Source organism: Acinonyx jubatus, chromosome D1 (genome assembly GCF_027475565.1).
Source record: "Acinonyx jubatus isolate Ajub_Pintada_27869175 chromosome D1, VMU_Ajub_asm_v1.0, whole genome shotgun sequence".
NCBI classification, from domain to species: Eukaryota; Metazoa; Chordata; class Mammalia; order Carnivora; family Felidae; genus Acinonyx; species Acinonyx jubatus.
The window spans coordinates 8188639-8212941 of record NC_069390.1 but is presented as its reverse complement, the minus strand read 5'-3'; the positions used below and the strand labels follow the sequence as shown (position 1 = coordinate 8212941).

The 24303-nt window shown below is 52.9% G+C and overlaps 1 protein-coding gene across 1 annotated transcript; it reads left to right on the top strand.

Annotated features, from left to right (window-relative positions):
* Window positions 1–8297: 8297 nt before the first annotated feature.
* NAA40 (N-alpha-acetyltransferase 40, NatD catalytic subunit) lies at window positions 8298–23943 on the top strand. Its single transcript, XM_027045092.2, has 8 exons — window positions 8298–8529; window positions 15603–15698; window positions 16687–16739; window positions 19916–20011; window positions 20085–20243; window positions 20416–20499; window positions 20966–21043; window positions 21324–23943. The coding sequence occupies exons 1-8, from the start codon at window positions 8524–8526 to the stop codon at window positions 21463–21465; spliced, it is 714 nt and encodes a 237-aa protein (XP_026900893.1). The 5' UTR covers window positions 8298–8523; the 3' UTR covers window positions 21466–23943.
* Window positions 23944–24303: the final 360 nt, after the last annotated feature.

Sequence of the window (24303 nt, the reverse complement as noted above, 5' to 3'; positions counted from 1 at the left end):
GGGCGCCTGGGTGGCTCCGTCAGTTGAGTGTCCCAGTTCAGCTCAGGTCATGATCTCAGGGTTCGTGAGTTCGAGCCCCACATCGGGCTCTCTGCTGTCAGCAGAGAGCTCAGTTCGGATCCTCTGTCCCCTTCTCTCTCTTTCTGCCCCTACCCCCTCTCTCGGCCCATCCCCTGACCTCTCTCTGTCTCTGTCTCTCTCTCTCTCTCTCTCTCTCAAAAATGGATAAACATTAAAAAAGAAAAGAAATACTCATTGGCTGAACTCCAAACAAAAGAAAGAAGAACGGGTAGGAGGTGGGGGGAGTCTCCTTCTTGGCAGACATGGACTTTGGACCTGAAGTCATGGCCCCCAGGTGCCCACCTTTCAAGATGAGACCACCAAAGAAGGCTGCAGCTCCTGATGGAAAGCAGGCTCACGGGGCCCAATGTCTGCAGGGACCGATAACCTGGAACAGCCAGACAAGTGGTGGATCATGAACTGTTTGTTGTAGGTTAGATGTATGGAGCCATTCATTCAACAAGTGTTTATTGGCCATTGTCTCCTCCTCCACGAAGTCTGTATAGATGGGCAGACTGCGTGGAGATTGCCGATGAGGGGATTCTGAGTCTGCACTTTGCTTCGGCAGAAAGGATGCCAAGAGGGATTAGTAATGTCTGCCGTGAGCACAAAATGGGTGCGGGGGAGGCAAAGAGAAGGAAAGAGGCCAGGAAACAGAGTGAATTATGGGCAGAAAGACCTTGAGCCCAAAGACAGGGTCAGGTGTTAGAGGCTGAATTGTGCCTTCCCCCCAAATTCCTGTGTTCGGGTCCTAACCCCTAGTACCTCAGAATGCAACCTCATTTGGAGATAGGGTCTTTACAGACACAATAAAATTAAAGTGAGGTCATTAGGGTCCAACAGGACTCCTCCAACAGGACTGATGTCCTTATAAGCAGGGGAGGAGCGCCTGGGTGGCTCAGTCAGTTAAGTGTCCGACTTCGGCTCAGGTCATGATCTCATGGCTTGTGAGTTCGAGCCCTTCGTTGGGCTCTGTGCTGACAGCTCAGAACCCGGAGCCTGCTTCGGGTTCTGTGTCCTTTTCTCGCTCTGCCCCTCCCTCGCTCATGGTCTGTCTCTCTCTCTGTCTCTCAAGAATAAATAAAACGTTAAAACATTTTTATTAAAAAAAAAACAGGAGAAGGGGAAATTTGGACACAGAAAGTCATATAAGGAGCATGCCATGTGATCATGAAGAACCCCAAAGCTTCTGTGAGTCAGAATCTCAGGAATGATTTCATTAAGCGATTCGGCCTTGGGATCTCCCATGGGGTTGCCATCAAGATGTTGGCTGGGGCTTCAGTCATCTTAAGTCTTGACCCGTGTGGGACAATCGTCTTCCAAAGTGGCTCACTCACTTGGTTAGCAAGTTGTGGCCTGCTGTTGGCGAAAGCCCTCAATTCCTCACCGTATGGACTTCTTCATGGTGCTGCTTGTGCGTCCGGGAAGCATGGCAGCTGGCTTCCTCCCCAAGAGAGCGATTCCAGAGACTCAGGCAAAAGCTTGGTCTCCAGTTTCATAAGCTAGTCTTGGGAATCACACGCCGTCACAGTATTTTATTGTCACATAAGTCAGCCCTAGTGGATGCGGGAGGGGACAACATAAGGGCATGAATGCAAGGAGGTAAGGGCTCCGGGGGCCATTTTGCTGGCTGGCTGCCACAGGTTGGACAAAAGCTCTGGTACTGTAGAAGGTTCTAGGAGCAAGACTCATGAAGAGTCTGATAGATGGGGCTTGGGAAAGATGGAGCCTATGGAGCGTATGGGTTTCCCAGGACTGTTCGAACAACATATCTCAAACTGGATGGCTTAAAACGATAGCAATTATGGGGTGCCTGGGTGCCTCAGTGAGTTAAACATCTCCCTTTGGCTCAGGTCACGATCTCATGGTCTGTGAGATCGAGCCCCACGTTGGGCTCTTGTACTGACAGCACGGAGCCTACTTGGGATTGATTCTCTCTCTCCCTCCCTCTCTCTCTCTCTCGCTCTCTCTCTCTCTCTCTCTCTGCCCCACCCTCGCTTGCTCTCACTCTGTCTCAAAATAAATAAACTTTTTTTAAGTTTATTTTTTTATTTTTTTAAGTTTATTTATTTATTTATTTTGAGGGGGTGGGGGAAGAAAGTACAGGTCATGGAAGGGCAGAGAGAGAGAGGGAGAGACAGAAAATCCAAAGCAGTCTCCACGTTGTCAGTGCAGAGCCCCACGCAGGGCTCGAACCCACGAACCGTGAGACAATGACCTGAGCTGAGGTCAGATGCTTAACCAACTGAGCCCCCCAGGCGCCCCGAATAAATAAACATTTTTTTTTTTTTAGTTTGGAAAGGGGAGCCTGGGGGTCTCAGTTGGTTGAGCAGCGTTCAGCTCAGGTCATGATCTCATGGTTCGTGGGTTTGAGCCCCATGTCGGGCTTTGCCCTGAAAGCAAGGAGCCTGCTTTGGATTCTCCGTCTCCCTTTTTTCTCTGCTCCTCCCCCACTCACGCTCATGCTCTCTCTCTCAAAAATAAATACACGTTAAAATTTTTGTGAATATTAAAAAAAATATAGCCATTTTCTCACAGTTCTGGAGGCCAGAAGTCCCAAAACAAGGCGTTGGTGGGGTTGATTCCTTTTAGAGGCTCTGAGAGACAATCCTTTCCATGATGGCTCCCGGACATCTGTCTTCCTATGGCCACCTTCCGTGTGTGTGTGTGTGTGTGTGTGTGTGTGTGTGTGTGTGTGTGTCTCAAACCTCTCTCCCCTTTCTCATATAAGGACACCAGTCATTGAATTTAGAGCCAACCCTAAATCCAGGAGGACCTTCTTCTGAGGCCCCTAACCTAATTACATCTGTAAAGACCCTATTTCCAAATAAGTTCACAGGCACAGGTACCAGGGGTTGGACTTAAAGCGTCACTTTTTGGGGACACCGTTCAAGAAGCGTCTCTGTGGAGGGAGGGAATGGTCGATGCCATGATCTACTGTCTCCACCTGCTTTGACTCAGCTGTCACCTCTAGAGAGCTTGCTACCTTTCCTTTGTGCCCCATAGCACCTTAGTCCATCACCATCACTGCCACCATTATTCCTTCAGCTAACATTTGCCGTCAGGCACTGAGCTGGGCCCCAGGGCTACAGCAGCGAGAGATGCCAAATTTAGTGTGCAAAAATATGGGGCAGGGTGTGGGAGGCCACGGGGCTTGAACTCGTGACTCTGAGATCAACACCTGAGCCGAGATCCAGAGTCAGACGCCTAATTTTTTTTTTTTTTTTGATGTTTATTTTTGAGAGAGACAGAGTGCGAGCGGGGGAGGGGTAGAGAGCGAGCCGGAGACACAGAATCTGAAGCAGGTTTCAGGCTCTGAGCTGTCAGCACAGAGTCCGATGTGGGGCTCGAACCCACAAACCGTGAGGTCATGACCTGAGCCCAAGTCAGATGCTGAGCCGACTGAGCCACCCAGGTGCCCCAAGAGTCAGATAGCTTAAGGACTGTTCAACCATGCCCAGTGTGGAGCCTACTTTGAATAGATAGATAGATAGATAGATAGATAGATAGATAGATAAGTGGCACCCGAGGTAATCTGAATTGCAGATAAAGAGTGAGTTTAAGTTTGGCCCATGTATTGTATTTGGTAACCCTGACATCCCAGCCTCCATCAGGGAGAGAAGGCTCCGAAGACCTAAGCTGGGACCCCAGGGGTAAAGACAAGAGAGGGTTTCTGGTGAAGGAAACAGCAGGGCCAAAGTCTTGGCGTGGAGAGGGGGCCCTGGCCAGGTGGGAAGGGGCCAAACATGCAGCCCCTAACCCCTGATGGAGGCTGGGACCTCAGAGTGCTCAACTGGCCCGACCAGATGTGCACTTTAGAAAAAGGGGAATGTGTGTGGCATTGAAATGCCAGAGAAAGAAGAGTGTTTCAAGGAGGAAGGAGTGAATAGCAGGCCAGATGTTGCAGGGAGGTCCAGAAAGACAGGGACTGAGACCCGTCCAATGGGAAGCTGCTGGAAGCATCGGGCAGAGGCTTCCGCGGGTTGCTAGGAATAGAAGCCACCTGCAGGGTGAGCGGCGTGAGAGTCAGGAAGGTCGAGATAAGGTGGGCCACTTTTTCCGAAAGTTTTTTTGCGGAGGGAGAGAGGCCTGAAAGCAGGAGAGAGCAGGGTTGAGGAAGGCGGGGGAGGGAGGGAGGAGTGAAGGGAGGGACCCTGAGGGGATGAGGCCCAGCCCGGGGGGAGGTCTGGCCCTGGAGGAGGCTCAGCTCCTCAGGGGACCGGAAGGGAGAAGGTGGGGGCGCTTTCAGATGCCTTTTGGGACATCCCAGGGCTGTCCTCTGCCAGGTGACGGGGCGGGGGGGGGGGGGGGGGGCAATGTCTAAAGCCTGCCTCTCCCCAGCCGTGCAGTGACACGCGTGCCACTGGGGAGGTGTCTCCCCAGCCCGTGCCCCCCCACCCCCAGTACAGAAAATAACACAGAGCACAGGCCATCTCCAGGCCTCCACAAAGCAAATGAATGAATGACTAGTTGAGAGCAGTTGAGGGCTGTAGGGCAAGAGGAGAGCAAAGCAGGGTGAGGCAGTGGCTGGAGCCGGAGGAAGAAGGGTCCAGAAAGTGGGTGGGAGGGGTGCAGGGCCTGAGAGAGAGGGGCAGAGTGTCTCCATCCAGAGGGGTGTGAGAGGAGAGCAGAGCAAGATGCCCGGGGCGTGTGTGTGTGTGTGTGTGTGTGTGTGTGTGTGGCTCATGAGGCAGTGTAGACAGCCTGGTCGAAAGAGGCAGAGGCTTGTCGGGGAGGGGAGGAAAGGAGCGGTGGGTGGGGTGGGGAGGGGTGGGGAGATGAACTTTTGCACCTTGGGAGGGAATTCCTTGGTCGCCCTGGGCCATGCCAGGTGCCTTCCTTATTCCTATCTCCTTTAATCTCATTTAATTCTCCCAACCTGCCTTGGAGAACATCAAGCCGGTGAGAAAACGGTCGCTGCGGGTAGTCTCACTGTAGGAATAAGGAAACCGAGCTTCTGGGTCTCGAGGCACCTTGCCTAAAGTCTCAAAGCTCCCAGGTAGCAGAGAAGGAGTTTAAGCCCAGGCTGGTCTGACTCCAAAGCAGACTCTGTTCCACCACCACTCGAGGCCAAGGAAGCCCTGAGCAGAGAAGAGTCCACAATCGGGTGGAAGGATACTGATGTAGGGCAGGAACAGGGCATTGGACCTTCTCAGGCCTCTCACGGGGCCCAGATGATGTCACCTCCCCAAGGGACTGCTGGGCTCACCTCCCGGGCTTTGTCAGATATCCCGCAAATTCCAGCAGCCTGGGGGAAGGTGGACCCAAGAGTGAGGAGTGTCACAAGAGCTAGCGCATAAGGTAATCGTGGAGGCAGATATCTGGTCCCTCAAACAGCTGACCTTGAAATTCAAAGTGGGTAAGGAAACAAGAAAAGCCAAAACAGGGTGGGGACTGCTCAGGGGTGGGGGGTGGGGGTGGCGTTGAGCCTGATTCCCACCTTGCCCCTCCTCCCTCTGTAAACACACTTGCCCACTCCTTCATGCTTCCCTGGCTCTGCAAATACTGTTCCCGCCCCTGGAATCTCCTTGCCTCCTCCTCCTTCAAGGGCAAGTTCACAGGGCCCCTCTTCCCACCCTGGCCACTCTCCTCCCACCCTTAGCTCCCTCTTCTGGTCCCCAGAGTACTTGCAAGCAAATTTTCTTTTTTTGCTTTTTTTCTTTTATTTTCTTTTCTAACTTTATTTATTTTTGGTACTCTCTACACCCATTGTGGGGCTCAAACTCATGACCCCGAGATCAAGAGTTGCAGGCTCGGGGCACCTGGGTGGCTCAGTCGATTAAGCGTCCGGCTCTTGATTTCTGCTCAGGTCGCGATCTCCCGGTTCATAAGTTCGAGCCCCGCATCCGGCTCTGCACTGACAGTACGGAGCCTACTTGGGATTGTCTCTCTCTGCCCTCCCCCACTTGTCCCCCCCACCCCCGCCCTCAAAATAAATAAGCATCGGGGGAAAAAAAAGAGTCGCAGTCTCCACCTCCTGCGCCAGTCAGGCGCCCCCCCTTCTGACCGAGGAATAGGATTCAGGTTGAAGATTCATTCATTCCAGTCTACCTACATTCCTCTCACCGTCTCCTCAGGCTGGAAATACCATCACGCTGGCTGCGCTCCAATTTGTGTCTCCTGCCTGGACCTCCCCCCTGCTCCGAGTTCCAGACTCTGATCACCCCACATTTCTATGTGAATGTCTAAGAGACATCTCAAACCTGACATGGTCAAAACAGAATTCCTGATCTTCCCCAGCCCCACCCTCGTCGTGTTCCCTCCAAAGCTGCCCGGGTCTCTGTTGAAGCCGCTGCACTTTCCCAGGAGCTCAAGCTCAAAAACACACCAGACAGACCCTGACTACTACTCCCATCCCCACTGCTGTCCAGCTGGTACAAGCATCATTGCTCTTGCCTTTGATTGGAGCAATGGCCTCTGCATGGATCCTCCCGTGACCTTGCCCCTACACTGTCTTCTCAACCCAGTGGCCAAGAGCACATAAGACACTCCATGGCTCCTCCATGCAGACTCTCCTGTGATGTCCCAGCTCGCTCTATCCCAAAGTCCTTTAAAACCTACAGGCCCTAGGGAACCTGGCTGGCTCAGTCGGTAGAGCATGTAACTCTTGATCTCAGGGTCATGAGTTCAAGCCCCATGTTGGGCGTAAAGCTTACTTAACAACGAGTACAAACCCTGAATGATCCTCTCTCTACTTGTTTTTTAAAACAATTTTCTTTAACATTTATTTATTTTTGACACACAGAGAGAGACAGAGCATGAGCAGGGGAGGGGCAGAGAGAGAGGGAGACACAGAATCCAAAGCAGGCTCCAGGCTCTGAGCCCGATGCGGGGCTCGAACCCACGAACAGCGAGATCATGACCTGAGCCAAAGTCGGACACTCATGCTTCCTTACTTCCTTCGGATCTTGACACAAATGTTACCACATGCTTACCTTCCTTGAGTATCCTAGCTAAAACTCCAAATCCTGACCCTCCTTATCCCCCTTCCCTGCTTTATTTTCCTCCATAGAATCGATATCATCTACCTTATTATATATTTTTACCAGTTTATTTGGTTTATTATCTGCCTCCTTTTAGAACACAAGTGCTGGGGGCGTCTGGGTGGCTCAGTTGGTTAAACGTCCAACTTCAGCTCCAGTCATGATCTCGAAGTCTGGCCCTGTGCTGACAACTTGGAGCCTGGAGCCTGCTGTGGATTCTGTGTCTCCTTCTCTCTCTCTCTCTGCCCCTCGCCCGCTCACACTCTGTCTCTCTTTCAAAAAAATAAATAAGCATTAAAAATTTTTTTTTTTTTTTTTAGAATACAAGTTCTGTGAGGGCAGGCCTTTTCTGTTACGGCTGTTTGCTTTGCTGTCGGGAACAGTGCCGAGCCCATGGTAGGCCCTCAATAGATACTGTTGAGCACTTGTTTTGGGGTCATCACTGCACTGAGCACTGGAAGATGGGATAATGAGCAAAACCTGACCAAGTCTATGAAACTTAAGTCTCGGTCAGCGGTCGTCTAATTTTCGCGAGTATGACCCTACCTGCGGAGCTCGTGGAAGATTGACTCCACCCCTGGAGTTCTGGGGTAGGACACCCGGTAGGACCCAGGGGGTGTATACAGTGCATTCAGCTTCCCAAGTGATTCTGATGCAAGGGGTCACGCTGGTCTGCTGGGACGGACTGAAAGTCCTATCGTTCAGGACACCTGAGGTCTCATTTCCACAGCACCATCCATTAAACAGTGTTGCTTGCCTGTCTCCCCTCTAAACAGTGACGTTTTGGACTGCTCGTCTCTGTGTCCCCTGGGTTCAGCACCGCGTAGGTGGCAGTGAATGCTTATTGAGAGAGCGAATGAATGAGGAACGAACAGTTAGACGGATGAATGAATAACGGGACTCCGGTTAGAAAAGGAACTTCAAGAGTTCAAGATCTAGAAGGAATGTTTCCAAAGAGTTTCCCTGTGCCCGAAGGTTGCAGGAGGAGCTGGTGTTTCCGAGGTCATGACGCGTTTGCTCCTCTGCGAAGGTGCCCCGGGCCGGGCCGGACCGGAGCGGCCGCGGGGAGGCCGAGCGCTGGGGCAGCGCTGCCACCCACCCTGCGGCCTGGCAGCGCTCTGCTCAGGGCCAGGCGCGGCCGTTGCCATAGCTACAGACACAGCCTGGAGAAGGGGGGGGCGGGCCCGCGCTTACGTCATTCCTAGCGCGACGCTGCTCCGCGCCTCCCGCCTCTTTCGGGAGCGAGACCCTCCACCCGCCTCCCAGGCTCTCCACCTGCGCGCTTCCCCAGCTCGCGCCCTCCCCGTCTCTGCGCCGGCGCGGTGCCCGCCAGGGCGCGCAGGGGAGCCCGCGAGGCGCATGCGCGGTGCGGGGCCCGCCGCCGCTCTGGTGTCGTCGCCGCCGCCGTCGCTGCCGTTGCCGCCTCCCTGCCGGCAAGTGTGGGAAGGAGGAGCTGAGGGCCGCCGCCGCCGTTGCCGCCATGGGGGTGAGTGAGGCAGGGAGAAGAGACGCGAGGGCCGGGAGCCCTCCCCGCTCCCCTCGCCCCCTGCGCCCCCATTGTTCCTTGAACCCCCCCTCACGTGACCCCGACACCCTCCGGCCTCACGTGACCCCCCAACCCCCACATGACCCGGCTCCCCCATTCTAAGTGTCCCCCAACGCGGCGCAGCCCGGGGATCCCTTGGGGAGCCCCCTTCTCCGGGCTCCACCCCCTTGGGTGTTCCCCCCCCCTCGCTCCCCGCCCCCCGCCCCTCGCGTCGCGCCCGCCCCGCCTTCTCGGCTGACCTGTTACCTTCCTGGCCTCTCCCCGACCTCTGCGCGGTCCCTGGGGTACCCCCAGCTCCCAGGCGTCACCCATCACCTGGCTGTCACCGGCTTCGCGGCTCCCCACATCCCAGGCCGACCCTGGCGTGGAGGGAACTGAGGCCCGGAGAAGAGGCACCCAGCCAAGGTCACACAGGCAGGGAGCAGGGGCCAGACCCAGACTCGGGCCTCCCCAGCCCTCCGCCACTGGCTGCGCTTCCTGCTACCCGGATTCTCGGGGAAGCCGGTGCCCCTCCACTCTTTCCAAACCTGTCCACCGGCTTCCTCCTGCTCCTAAAACGTCCCCTTCCCTTCCAACAGAGGCCTGTTCTCGAGGCCTCCTGGAGGCAACGGAGTGGTTCTAATTATTTCTTGGCTCGTTAGTAGGCTAAGTACTACAGGTGGCTTTGCACGGGCCGGCTGTGCGGGTGAGCAGGGGACCGATGGCGGGGCCACTGATGGCTCCAGCCGCAGATGGATAGTGACCACCTGTTCTTCCTGAGGCAGCCTGGAGGTGCGCCCTTCCCTGGCAGAGAGGGTTGGGCAGAAGTTACTCAGATATTTCTGTGAGTTCACATTCCTAAGTTCCACTTAGAGTAGCGTCAGTCATCCCCCTGTAGCTGGCCCTGCCTGGTACCCTGTGTACTAGGTTTCACCTGGAATTTTCCCCACCTGTAGCAAGCCCGGCCTTTGAGCCAGATATCCCTCAGTTCTCTCATCACTGGCCAGCAACACGATACTGTGCCAGTGATGTGGCCTTCCTGAATTGGAATTTTCTCATCTCTGTAATGAGGATGATGATACCATATCCCCCCCCCCCCCATGAGAGGATTAAATGAGATAGTGGATGTCCATAGCCACATGGGTGCCTCTCAATTCGTGGCTGTTATTTTTGCTTGTATTCTCACCTTTTACTTTAGTTGTCTAAAATAGATCTGTGCTATTTTTAATGCATTGGGTTTGTCCCTCCTGTTGTTAACCTAGATTTTTCTCGTTTAAGTAGTTATTGACCGAACATACCAACTTGTTAGACAAAAATAGTTGTCTAACCCCTGTCAAAGCACTTTATGTAATCCATGTCAAAAAAATACATTCATCTTGTTTCAGCAAGGAATTTTGGGTACTGCGTACTTCCCATATAGAAAATCAAGCCTAGAAACCTTAGGCATATTTAACCTAGATTTTGCTGAAAGGTGCCAGACCCCAGCTCTTGCTGAAATGAGGTAAAATCGGGGTGTCTGGGTGGCTCAGTCAGTTAAGTGCCCGACTTCGGCTCACGTCGTGATCTCACGGTTTGTGGGTTCGAGCCCCGCGTGGGGCTCCGCACTGACACTGTAGAGCTTGCTTAGGATTCTCTTTCCCTCATGCTTTCTCTCTCTCAAAAATAAATTAAAAGAAAAAGAAAGAAATGAGGTAAAATCTGTGCCCCTGGTATCCACTCTGTACGTGTCTACCCAGCATCAGCCACGACAGACTGAGCAGAAAACGAAAGGCATAGCATGCCATTCTGGCCAACACTTCCTTATTGGTTGCGTTGAAAGCAGGACTCAGAGATACTGCGACCCTTGCTTCCTGTAGGGCCTCCCCACATTATTACTCTTACTTCACAGATGTGTTTCTCAGAACAGCCCCTACCTAGTCTCTTCTGGCCTAAAGCTCACTGCAGAAGAGAAACTTGAATCTTCCTCCCTGAAACAGAGCTGGAACCCTCTCTCTCATTATGCTCATTCCTCATGGGTGGGGACTGTGGACTCCCCACGTCGGTGTCAGGAAGGCCAGTGTTTGTAGCGGTCACCCTCTGTTGGAGGGTCCTGCTGCGTTTGACAGCCTGACCTCAGGCTAAGAGTGGCGTCAGACCGAGCACCCTTCTCTGCTTCAAAGGTCTTTTCACCCTTGATGCCACAAATGTGTGGTCTTTTAGGAATTAGAATTTAGAGCTCTGGCTCCCTTTGCCAAAAAAACAGGGTTTTTTTTCCAGACACTGGATACTTTGAGGGGTGAAGGTATTGGCACCGTGAAGCTAAGGTGCTAAATCTCTTTTCTGAGATGTGCCTCCTGCCCCCATCTGTGTGCTTTTTGTTTTTTAATTTCTCTGTGTGACTCCTGGCAGCCCTAGAACTGCCTGTGGAGACACTGCTTTGATAGGCATAGCAGGGGAGGGGGGCTCTTGGGGGGGTGCTCAGTCAGTTAAGCATCTAACTTTGGCTCAGGTCATGGTCTCAAGGTTCGTGAGTTCGAGCCCCCCTTCGGAATTCTCTCTCTGCCCCTCGTGGGATCATCTCTCTCTTTCTCTCTGCCCTTCATTCACTCACACGCTCTTTCTCTCTCTCTCAAAAAAAAAAAAAAAAAAAAATATATATGTATATATAGCAAGGGGAGGAGTTTCACAGCTTCGTGTGAAAACACTTATGTAATATGTAACACTTGATAACAAGTGCTGTATAAATGTAGTTGATGTTGTGGAAGAAGCTCCCACTTTAGGGTTCAGACCTGGATTTGAATCTTGGATGATTCATTCGGCAGGTATGGACTTAGTACCTACTGGTTGCTGAGCACTGGGTATACATTGACTAATTTTACCAATGTGACCTCTGTCTCTGCCTCTACCTCATGGAGTGCACAGTCTGGTGTGAGTGGGGGGAGGGGGTGGTAGGGAGACCCCTTTGAGAAGTCTTTTCACTGTCTCTGTGACCCTGAAAATGATCTCACCCCTCTGTGCCTCAGTTTTCTCATCACAGAAATGGGCACACATAACTTGGGGAGTTATTATAAAGACCAAAATAAATCATCTTTATTTTTTTCTAATGTTCTGTTTACTTATTTATTAAAAAACATTTTTTTAACGTTTATTTATTATTGAGAGACAGAGCATGAGCATGGGAGGGACAGAGAGAGAGGAGGAGACACAGAATCCGAAGCAGGTCCCAGGCTCTGAGCTGTCAGCACAGAGCCCGACGCGGGGCTCGAACTCCCAAACCGCGAGATCATGACCTGAGCCGACGTCTGACGCTTAACTGACTGAGCCACACAGGCGTCCCTGTTCTGTTTATTTTTGAGAGAGAGAGAGAGAGAGGGAGCGTGCGAGCAGAGGAGGGCAGAGAGAGAGGAAGACAGAGGATCTCAAGCAGGCTTTGTGCCGACAGCAGAGAGCTCAATGTGGGGCTCAAACCCACAAGCGGTGAGTGAGATCATGACCTGAGCTGAAGTCGGATGCTTAACGGACTCAGCCACCCACCCGCCCCGTTAAATCATCTTAAAGCGTCAGCAGTGTGTGGCACTAGCGGATCCTTGTAAACAGAAGTCCTTATCTTTGGCATCTGGTACATTGTATCATTTTGTCCTAGCAGCAGTCCTGTGAGCTATAGGCATTGTTAGCCCCATTTTACTGATGAGGAAATCGAGATTCAGAGAAACTAAGTAACTGGCCCAAAGTCACACAGCTACTCAGAGGAAGAGCTGAGTATCAAATCCAAGTCTCTTGGCTCAAAATCCCACACTCTTTTTATTATATAAAGCTCCCCTGGGAAAGACACTTAACCACAATGAGCTTTACTGTTCACTGTGCCGATTTCCCATTTTAATTAGGAGAATTTTCCGGTGTCCCTGCAGGAAAGCCTTACCTCCACAAGGCAGGGCAAAGCTAATTGGAACAGTAGGAGACCACTTTTCCTAGTGCGTGCTAGGTTTGAGGGAGAGCCCCTGCCTGTCCCGGCTGCAGCAGCCTGACGCATACCCCGTGTGCAGGGACTGAAGCACTTAAGGGTCTCTTTCATTATCTGCCGTCTCGGGCCACAGCAGCCCCAAGCCTCACTCTGAGGGTTGCCTGGCTTGCCTGTTCCCTTGCATGAATGAGCCCATAAATCTCCCGGAGGCCTGGGGTTGGCCCTCCTGCTGCTTGTGCTTAGGAATTACTTACTTCATGTGCTTAGAAATGAGATGCTGTGGCGGGAACCCACGTTTCAGTGCTTTCTGGGTCCCAGGAGTCACCTGCACCTTTGATCTCTCGGCTCTGTATTGTGTTAAGGGAGAACTAGCATGCAGAGTGGAGGAGGGGAGCTCGTCTCCGCTGTAACGGCGTGCTGACTTCTGACCTGTCCTTCCAGCTCTTCTGTGAGGCCAGCATTCATGTCCCCACTTTTCTGGGGATGGGCTTGCTTTCATAGGGCATGCAAGGGTGGCGGGAGGAGCACTGGCCTGGCCTGGCCTGGCCGATGCCAAAGCGCATGTTCTTTTCTTGGAGACCTGCTGTCTCGGGTTTGCCTGTTCCTCACCCCTACCTCAGTGTAGAGGTAGGGCCTGGGGCAGCACCGTGTGGGCACGGTGGCAGCGGGGCAGCCATTTCCAAGCCAGACGGGATGAGAAATGAATTGCTGAGTGGCTACCTTAAGGGCACCTGAGGTCTCGCCTCTGTCTTGGCAGGACTGAGACGGTCTTTTGACATTGATGTTGGCCTTCCCGTTGGGAGACAGCCTGGCTGGTGGAACAAACCCTGGATCTGGGGCTCAAACCCTGGGGTTGAATCCTCTGCCACTTGCTCTTGGGGGAGCCCTACATGAGTCACACCATCCCCTTGAGCCTCAGTTTCCTCTTGTGTGAATGGACAGGATGGCTTTTGCCCTGAGGAGCAAAGCAGTTATTTGTGAAAGTACTTTGCGAGCTGAGCTGAGTGTATCCCTCAATGTTGTTTTGAAATTCAAATTCCTAGAGGAAAAGGTGGATGCTCTAAAACCTGCGTGTAGTAGAGAGGGGCTGGTCCTGTCCCCAGTCAGTCCTAGCATGATGAGGACAGTCTGCTTGCTTCTGTTTGTTCCTTTATTTATTTGTTTATTTTTAACTTAAAAAAAAAAGTTTATTTGTTTTGGGGGGGGGGGGGAGACAGCGCAAGTCGGGGAGGGGCAGAGAGAGAGGGACCGAGAGAGAATCCCGAGCAGGCTCTGAGCTGTCAGCGCCGAGTGATGCGAGGCTCAAACCCACAAAGCTGAGAGATCATGACCTGAGCCAGACACTTAACTGAGCCACCCAGGCGCCCCTGTTTGTTCCTTCCTTTAGGGAGGTGGGAAATGGGGTCTAGCCTTGCTTCCAGCCCAGTACTCAGTGTGGGGATAGTAAATAGCTGACGTTGGGCGAGTTTACACCTAGAAGAGCAGTTCCTGTGAGTTCCTTGTATCCGAGCTCTTGCCTTCTGGTCCCTCAAAATAAGAGTTAAGCAGTGTTGGGGAGCCTGATGGCTCAGTCCGTTTAGCCTCTGACCGGCTCAGGTCATGATCTCGCAGTTCGTGGGTTTGAGCCCCGCGTCAGGCTCTGTGCTGACAGGTCAGAGCCTGGAGCCTGGTTTAGATTCTGTGTCTCCCTCTCTTTCTGCCCCTCCCCGGCTTGTGCTCTGTCTCTGTCTCTCAAAAATAAATAAAATAAATAAATGCTAAAAAAAAAAAAAAAAGAAAAAAAAGAGTTAAGCAGTGTCATTCCTTAGAGAGCCGAGGGTAGAATTTATCCTGAAACTTGTCCAGCAGCTGGTTTTTTCAGCTCACCCTTTGCTGGGGCCAGTCGGTGTCAGGGCTAAGGTGCAGCTGGAGGTAGTAAAACCTCTCTCTGGGGAGCTCAGGGCACTGAGAGGTGGGGTCCGAAGAGGCAGTGCGTTGGTGCAAAAGCAGAGCCGTCCTGCCCGTGCCTTTGGGTGCCTTCTGGTGCCTTCAGGAGTTGGGCCGGGCGGGTGGGCAGCTTGGGATGCCTACGCTGCTCTGGGCTTCCCGGGGAGTGAGAGCAAGGGGCCTCGTTCACTGAGAACAGGCCAGACTCATCCTCACCGGCTTACACCTCCAAGGACGCCTTCTGAGCCTCATTGGTCGGATGAGGAAAGGAAAGGCAGAGGAGGGCTGGGTCTTTTCCGAATACCACTCCGAAGAGACCTTGGATAAAGCCTGTCAGACTCCAGATGGGCTCTTTTTCCTGTGTCATTAGCTTTTTACGAGAGGGTGAGAGGGTCCATTGAGGCCTGAGAGAGCCCCGCGTGAGCCTTAAAATAGGATTTGCTCTGCACGCAGTTACGAGTGGTTTGCCACTCGCGCCTCTGTGCAAGGACAGTCTCTCTTTGCTCCTCCCCTGCTGCCTGGGTGCCCTGCGGCCTGGCCTTGCTGACGTGTGTCAGCGTGGCCTCTGTCCCCAAGTGAGCCCTTCGCTCTGCCCTTGTCGAGACTAGGTGCGCAATGTGCGCGGCGCTTCTGGGGAACAGAGCGCCCTGGCCCCAGGTTAAGAAAGGGGACCTGGCTCCCAAAGGGGCTCCCCCAGACCGAATCTTTGCCTTCTGGAGCTGGAAGACACTGAAAAGGCTTTGAATAAACTTCTCCTTAGGAACAGCTTTCAGCGGCTACCTCAGATGCCTCCCTGAAGCCTGCCCTGAATGTGTCTAAAATTAGTGGTTGCCTCCTTAGGAGGGAAAGGATGAGTGCATATTTATTAGGCACCTGCTGGGGCCCAGGCTCCGCCCCGCAGCCATTGTCCTGTGCTCTCACTGGGTCCTCACAGCCACCCATCAGTCCCGAGGGTCAGCAGTCTTTCTGACAGGGAAGCCGAGAAGTCTAGTGATGCTCCCGAGCTCTGGTGACTAGAAAACGCTTGGGTCTTTCCCACCCCGCCAAGTGTGCAGCAGGCGGGACTGGAAACTCCTGCCGCTGAGGCCCGGCCTCGGTTGCTCAGAGGCAGAGTGCAGCTTTGGTTGGCCACAGCCCTTCCAGCCAACTTTGCTTTTCCCTGTTGCAGAGGAAGTCAAGCAAAGCAAAGGAGAAGAAGCAGAAGCGGTTGGAGGAACGAGCAGCTATGGATGCCGTCTGTGCCAAAGTGGACGCCGCCAACAGGGTGACTCCCCTCCTTCCCAAGTCCCTTCCTCCTAGAACTTCAACTTGGTTTTTAATTTGACTTCTTTTGGCGCCACCCTGTGGCAGAATTTTGTTACTCTCCAGCCCACACCTCCGCGGCCTCCTTGCTGCGGAGGCAAAGGAGCCAAATGAGCCAAGCCGCAGCCCGCAGGGCCCGAGATTGGCGAGGGCGTGTGGGCAAATGTGGACTCAAATGGGAGTGGCTGCTTCTCTCTGTGGGTCTCCTTCCGTACCAGTGGAAGAAGGGTCCGGAGACGTTTTTGTTAGGATTTTGCGTTTTGGTGAGGAAACCCCCCTGGTAAAATGTGATACGGTTTTCTCATTCGTTCCTTCAAACATTAATTGACCGACTGTGAGGTGCCAAAGGCTGTGCCGGCACCAGGGGCCGGGGGCAGCAGCCTGGTTCCAGGGGCCAGAGGCAAGGAAGGAGTAGCTGTGGAGCTAACCCTAACCCTAACCCCAGGGGTCCCAGGAGCAGGCTTGGCTTTCAAACAACCGAAGACATTGCGGTCATCCTTCCTGCCCCCATTTCGTATCCCATTTTTGCCCTCATTTTAGCCCACCCACTAAACAGTCCACATATATAAGGAGGTGGTTCAGGGACATGGTTGTTCCAGTTTGCGTTTTGACCAGGTGAGGCTGGTTGGGGGCTTCTTCGAAGTATGTAGGTGGATCAGGGGGCCTCTCTCTTTTGGCTCAGGTGACCTAGAGGCCAGTATTAGTGTTAGGCGAGTAGAGTCTCTTCTTAGCTTGTGACATGAGGCTGACTTCAGTCTCGGGCCTTCTTACTAGAACCCTCCCTACCTGTGATTCCAGAGCTGAGGCAGGTGAAGGGTCTGTATGAGGGCTGCTCCTGGGCCGGAGCTAAGCCTCCCAGTGTGGGGCTGCACACCGTCACACCTCGGGGCAGAGCCTGCGACTGGGCCACACCTGCGTTTGTGCTACACCTCTTTTCTTTCTCTCCACAGCTTGGAGACCCTTTAGAGGCTTTCCCAGTGTTCAAGAAATATGATCGAAATGGGTAAGTTTTTCACTCTTCAGCTGTTGTCTCCTTGAGGGTCTGAAGGGATTCACCTTCCCAGAGTATGTTTCCTCAGACCCGAATTTTCTCATTTGTTATGAAAAAGAAGAAGCTATGGCTCATGTCTTGTGGGGATAGAATCCCCTGGTCAGGGTGACAGAGGAGTCCCTAATGAACAAAGATTGCATAATCTTAGACTGAGGTTTCTTTAGGATTTGAAATTGTCTCTGGGTGAAGAATCATAGAGCTGAAGAATCATAGAGCTGAAACAAACTTGAAAAATCTAGGCTGACTTCCTCCTTTTATGCAGGGGGAAACCGAGGCTCAGAGAAGCTGGATAAGATTTCTGAGCTACAGAGTTTCTCTCTGGCAGCTGAGGGGGCTTTTCATTCCCAATCTAAAGCTCTTTCCTGGAGTGTATGGTGTAATTGTTAAAAGCCACTTACTAGGGGCACCTGGGTGGCTCAGTTGGTTAAGCGTGACTCTTGATTTTGGCTCAGGTCACAATCTCACGGTTCATGATATTGAGCCCCTCATTGGGCTCTGCACTGACAGCGGGGAGCTTCTTTGGCATTCTCTTTGTCCCTGTCTGTCTGCCCCTCCCTCGCTGGTGCATGCTCTCAAAAAGTTAAAAAAAATTTTCAGGGCGCACCTGGGTGGTTCAGTGGGTTAAGCGTTCAACTTCAGCTCAGGTCGTGATCTCACGGTTCACCAATTTGAGCCCTGTGTCGGGCTCTGTGCTGACAGCTCAGAGCCTGGAGCCTGCTTCACATTCTGTGTCTCCCTCTCTCTCTGCGCCTTTCCTGCTCACACTTGGTCTGTCTCTCTCTCTCAAAAATAAATAAAAATTTAAAAATTTTTTTAATTTTTTAATTGTGTGTATATATATATATGTATATATATGTTTATTTGTTTTTGAGAGAGAGCAAGGAGAGGAAGGGCTGAGAGAGGAGACACAGAATCCGAAGCAGGCTCCAGGCTCTGACCTGTCCACGCAGAGCCTGACGCGGGAAAAAAAAAAATTTTTTTTCAAAGCCACTTACTGGCTCTGTGACCCTGAACAAGTGACTTAACCTCTCTATGCCATTTTCTAATCAGAAATGGGTCTAATAATAGTACCTTCCTCATGGATTCGTCACAAGTATTAGATGTAAAGTGCCAGTGCCTAGAGCTTACCAAAAGCTAGATCAGTGTTGACTGTTACTCCTACTGTTATTGTTGCTAATCCAATTTATTGCTGTGGGATCTGGATTAAAGCCCCCTTCCCCTTTCTGTCCTTTTGGTTTATAAAACAGGAAGCATAATCTGTCTTACCAGAGATGCTGTTGGCTTAGGGAAAAACAGGGGTTATGATTTTAGAGAATCATAGCTATGGGTTTGAATCAAAACTGTAACTCTTAAGAACTATATTCAGACAAACCACACAACTTAAGCCTCATTTTTTTTTTAATCTGTTAAATGGAGTGATAATGCTGAACTTGCAAGGTTTTTGTTTGTTTGTTTTTTGTTTTAGTTTATTTATTATTTGTTTCGAGAGAGAGAATGAGAGCATGAGCGCATGAGCAGGGGAGGGACAGAGAGGGAGGGAGACGGAGAATCCTAAACAGGCTCCACGCTGTCAGCGCAGAGCCAGACTGGGGGCTCGAAGTGATGAACCGTGAGATCATGACCTGAGCCGAAATCAAGAGTCAGATGCTTAACCGACCAAACCACCCAGGCGCCCCTTGCAAGGTTGTTTTAAGGAGGCGAGAGAATTATATCCAGTTCTGTAAGTAGCAGCTGGTATGAGTATTTTAGTCAACAAGAAAGACAAATGCACGTAGGAAAATTAGGAAGCAAACGCCTTGGTAGGTGACGCTGTATCTGCTTTTCATAGTTATGTCTGAATTTGATAGTGTCACATTCATTTGTTCTTCCTGTCTGTGATCAGATGCGCTACAGTTCCTCCAGTAGCCTTGTCATTCAATATCCAGGAAGTCCTTTGACATAGTTTAGGGATACCTTACTGTGATATCTTCTAGTGTTCCATATTCAGCATTCCTGCTGACTTTCAGAAATATGGAACAGCTCTGAAGCAGGCACTGCCAGCTGACTCTGGGCTCCTTTGGTGCCTAGAATTTTGTGTGATCTGTGTGGCTGTGATCTTGCCTGAATGTACTTCAAGAATTCAGATTAATGGAGGATTCATATCTGCAGACTGGCCTTAGGAAAATCTACAGCTAAAACAGATGCAGTGCTGTGTTTGGGCATTTCTGACTACTACACGGTCAGTACTCAAGGAAAGGAAGACTCTTCAGGGCCAAAAAGTTCTGAATTTATAAGGCTGAGCACATGTGCAGGTCATATGGCGTGCCAGGCAGCAGAGGTGACAGTCGATTCCAACGGGGACATCCTCTGAGGGGTCGTGTCAAAGGCCGCTGGAAGATGCTGATATGGGAACTCTGCAAGGACTCAGCATCACTGACTTCAGTCTTGTCATAATCCGGCACTACCTAGAGACTGGGATTTCATACTTTGGCCAAAGAGTTTAACTGTAATTTATTAAAGTTTTATTTAGAAGCACGTAGATTAAGACACCTTAACATCTACAGCATATTTGTTAGTTTAAGAAAACAGCATGGAGTTGGACCCCATTCCACCCCATTTGATCAACCAAGAGCATCTGCTGTGTCCTCAAAGGAAATGGCAGGCAGTACTCCTCACGGGGGTTATGGGCCATGGACTTCTCAAAGGGTCTGAGGTGACCCAGCCACTTTCAAGGCCCCAAGGGAGCCCAGAGATTAAATGCCTAAGGGCAGGAACTAAAGGAGTCAAGACTCTAGTGTTTATAACAAAATACAGAAGAGCTGGATTTCAAGCTTTGCTTGAGAAAGCAAAGAGGTAGCAGAGAGGGGCAGAAGTTTACAAGGTGCTGAGTCTGATAAGGGCCTCACGTGGGGGCAGGAAATGGGACTGTGGTCAGGGTGGTGGGCCGGCGATGACAGTTGTTAATCTCGGCCCGCAAGGCTTCATCCTTCACAGGCATCTTCTGTAGTCACAGTCCGGAAGGCAGGGCACAGGCTTGGCTTTTCTCTGTAGATTAACAGACCAGGCCTGCTTCACTGGCAGGCTCTCAGGGCGGCAGGTAGCGCTCGGGCCTGTAGCCGGCTCCACGCGCCTCCGTTTCCACTTTGCAGGTTAAACGTCTCCATTGAGTGTAAGCGAGTGTCCGGACTGGAACCAGCCACCGTGGCCTGGGCCTTCGACCTGACCAAAACCAACATGCAGACCATGTAAGCACACCCCGACGGGTCTTGCTCCTCCCCTGCTGGGGTTTCCCGCCCTGACTGCCCCCACGTTTCCCAGGTACGAGCAAAGCGAGTGGGGCTGGAAGGACCGAGAGAAACGGGAGGAAATGACAGACGACCGAGCCTGGTACCTCATTGCTTGGGAAAGCAGTTCCGTCCCTGTGGCCTTTTCTCACTTCCGGTTTGACGTGGAGTGCGGAGATGAAGTCCTGTACTGGTAGGAGCCCCAGCTTGGGGTGGGCGTGGGGAGGAGATGCTGACACTGCTCCAGGCGTCCAGCCGGGTGGCAGAGTCCACTGTCCCCGTCAGGGTCTGCAGACTGCCAGGGCCCCAGGCTCCTCCGACGGGCCCTGCCTCCCCGTGCTCACGTCGCTGCTTTCTTCGTCCAGCTATGAAGTGCAGTTGGAAAGCAAGGTGCGGCGGAAAGGCCTGGGGAAGTTCCTCATACAGATCCTGCAGCTCATGGCCAATAGGTAAGGGCCACCCTGCGTGTCGCTCCGTTGCAAGGATCTGCCTCTGAGCCATCCGCAGTTCTTTGAGCCTCCGTGGAGGACAGGGCCCATAGGAACGTTTTGGAAGAAAGGCGTGTAGATAGAACCCTCTCAGTAAGAGTCCCTGCCCTGCTGGGACTCCAGATTTTGTACATGCGTTTCGATGCAGCGTTGCCTCGGAGAGCCTGTTGTGCCCCAGTCGTGGGGGTGCAGAGAGGAAGTGGAGAAGGAGCCGGTCAGGTGGGGGCCTGGCGGCCGTGCGGTCCCGTCAGCCCCGTAACAGAGGGAGCACTGAGCGCCGTGGGTGCCCGGCGCGGAGGTAGAGTCAGGGCGCAGAGCAGCGCTCCTCACGAGCAAATGGGAGACAGCAGGCAGAGGCATGAAAGAGGAGGCGTGATTTCACGTCTGTTTCTCTATCTGGAAGGTGTTCTCTCTGCTTTCTTCTCAGCACACAGATGAAGAAAGTTATGTTAACTGTATTTAAACACAATCATGGCGCCTACCAGTTCTTCCGAGAAGCACTGCAGTAAGGAGCTGGGCCCCGGTGTGGGACTCTCTGGGCAGTAGGAGGTGCCTGCCCCAGGGTCCTGGCCCTCGCCCTCGCGCTCATTCATCCTGAAGCCTGAGCTCCCAGTCCAGTGGTCTATGGGAGTGGCCTGGGGATCAGTGAGATGTGTGGCAATGCCCTCTGGCTGCGCCCTCACTCCTAGGGGTGTCACAAGTGCGGCTGGTGGAAAAGTTCTCAGGCCGGGGAGGAAGGCAGTCAGCTGCCTGCAGTCCAACCTTTCTTCTTGCCTGCCTTGCAGATTTGAAATCGATGACTCTTCCCCCAGCATGTCTGGGTGCTGTGGAGAGGACTGCTCCTATGAGATCCTGAGCCGGAGGACCAAGTTTGGGGACAGCCAGCACCCCCACGCGGGCGGGCACTGTGGTGGCTGCTGCCACTGAGCTCCCAAGCTAGAATGCTCTCTCCAAGGCCTGTCTTCTCCCCGGGCTCACGCTGCCGGCCAGGTGCCCTCAGAGCTGTGGCCTCCTCAGCCCTGCGCGTGCCGGGCTGCAGCCTGAGAGCACAGAACCCTGGGGAGGAGTGGTCCAAGCTGCCCCTCCTCCTCTCTCCTGGAAGAGCAGAGTGCCCAGAAGGAGCAGAGAGGAGAGGGTGCTGAGGGAGGAGCTGGCGGAGGCCGGGCACGAGGCGTATCTTCTCATGGGGGCTGCCTTCTCGCTTGGCCCTTGTGCCCTTGAGCATGAGGTTCCCCACCTTCTCTGCAGATGGATTCCTGACAAGCCCCCTCCCTCCCCCCTGCCACACACACACTTGGACAGATGAGGTGTTTATACCCACCTTTATAAAAGTCCTGGAGCCCCGGGTCAGGGTCTGGCTGGTCCTCAATGAAGAATGGATTCCGTATGAGATCGGGACGTAGAGATAGGCTTCAGAGAGACTCACATTTCATAGATGAATGCTCTGGTGGAGACCGTGGGAAGGCCTTTTGTGCCACGACGCTGGGAAGCAAGGGGCTCTTTCTAGCTGTGCTTTTATGGGCTCACGGCGGCCGGGGAGGCATTCCAGGCGACTGGCCCGTCGGAAGGAAGGCCCCATCCCTCTCTCTGAGGACCAGGAACAAGGTGTGGATGGGGGCGGGGTGGGGGGGCCAGAAGACAGTTGCGTCTCTGGGCTTTTGGACTTAGTGACTCGAGCTCTTCGTTCACAGAAACAAGCCGGAGGTCCTGCCGGTGCCTCTCCATCGCCCTCCACCACTTGTTCTCCCTCAGCTCACCCCCTCGCCCTGTTCTTACTCTCCCAGGGGAGAATAACGTTAGGGAGCCCCTCCCCTTCCCCCAGAAGGATCCCTCGTTCCTGGCGTATTCAGTACTGTCTCCTCTCAGATCTTGGTGCTGATTGCTCTCTGAAGGTGGGGCCCCCCTCCCGCTTCAGAGAGCCCCCAGCCAGCAGCAGGCCCCGCTGCCTGCGCTCCCCAGCCTTGCCCCTTGCTGCCTCAGTGAGGCCCTGGCGCCACTGCCCTGGCTGGCGGCTTCGGCTGCAGCAGGAATGCCTCTCGGTGGCCCAAACCGCTGCTCCTCTCTCTGTCCAGTGTCCGCCTTCGGCAGCGGGCTGGAGCAGGGGGAGAAGGCCTTCCTCCTCTCCCGCGGGATAGAAAGGCTGTGGGTCAGAGCTTCTACTTGCCCTGATCTCCGGGCCTTGTTCCCCTCCCAGGGAAGGTAATGACCAAATTCTTATCCAGGAAAAAGCCCCTGCCGCCTCCCCTTGGACATCCTTGAGCTCTGCTTTAGGGAGTGTCTTAAAGGTTCTAGCCTTTGTGAAGTTGCTCTTCGGAGGTCTGTTCTGACCTCAGCGTCTGCCCCTACCCCACCCTCTGCCCTGACTCAGGTGGTCTATGCTGGCGGGTCTCCCTGGAGCTGTTCTTGCCTCTCCCCTACTTTCCTGCTCGTGCAGGGGCCTGTCGCACGGCCTCCTTCACCCACCCGGCCCTCCTGAGTGCTCCGTGTTGCTCTTGACCCCGCCAGCAGCCGACGTGGCACTCCGTTGGAGAGGGCCTTGCAGCTTTACACTGGAACAAGCCCCCCTCTGCCCCCGCCTTCTGGCTTGGGGAGGGTGGGTGGATTTTACATGGGCGGGGGTGGGGGGGAGAAATTTGAATTGAATTGCTGGGAGGGCATTGGTGGGCTCCCTCCAAGAATCATGGAATGACAGAAGCATGTTTAGGAATTTTTTTCCTCTGATCCTTATCTCTCGACACAGAATGGATAGATATTTATTGTCTTAGATCATGGATTTCTGATACCTCCCATTCAAGGGGATCAAAAAGAACCCCACTGTAAATCCTTCATGAGGTGAGTTCGGTGTATGTCGTCTCTTTCCATTCATCGGACACCTGTCACCGAGCCCACTGGCAGATGGGGTGCCTGGTGCCGCACCCTGGTCCTCCTGCCTCTGCCGGTCACTTCCTGCAGGGCTGCTGGGGGTGGGGGTGGGGGTCAGGGCTGGGGTGGGAGAGGCACTGCTTAAGGCCAGTAGGCCACTCTCTGTTGTTGGTGTTGAGCCCATTCAGTTCTCACTTCCCCGGGTCTTGGTTTTGAGAAACAGGGCAGGCCTTTTGTTCCCGGCTTTTTTGTGTGTTTGTTTGGGGCATGTTAAAATATTTTTTAAGACTTTTTTTTTTTTTTTTTTTTTAGTTGTATCCACCCTATTTCAGATTCTTTTTGTTGATGTCAAAAATGTGTATATGACATGCCTATGGTTCTTTTTAACCCTTTCTGGTTTTGTTTTTTAGAGGAAACTGAAGATAAACTCCTTCTTGATATATATTTTTTTCTTTAGCAACTTATCACTGGAATCAAAGGGAAAAGTGATCTCTTTTTGCATTGGTTGTATTTGTATGTCACAAATAAAAGACACTTTGTTCAGCTGCTGGGATGGTGTCCTAATGCTGGGGTGCCATGGGCAGCGTGGTCTCGGGGGACACCCCTGACCTTCACAGTGTCCCACTGTTGGCCCAAACCCTGGCAGGCATGTAGCGTGAGGCTGCACACCCCTTCCTGTGAAGGAGACCTCGGCCTGAGAAAACCTCGGTGTCTGGGGCAATAGCCAGGGGTGGGAACTGAGACCAAATCCGCCTGTTCGTGCCACTTCCCACTGGCACCGGGTTAGAGGTAAGAGGTCTTTCAAGGGATGCCTGCTTTGTATCTGGGACCGAGTCCCGAGCCAGGCGCGTTGTGACATCTGACACCTGACATCTTTGGCTAAATGTAAATTATAGTGCCCTG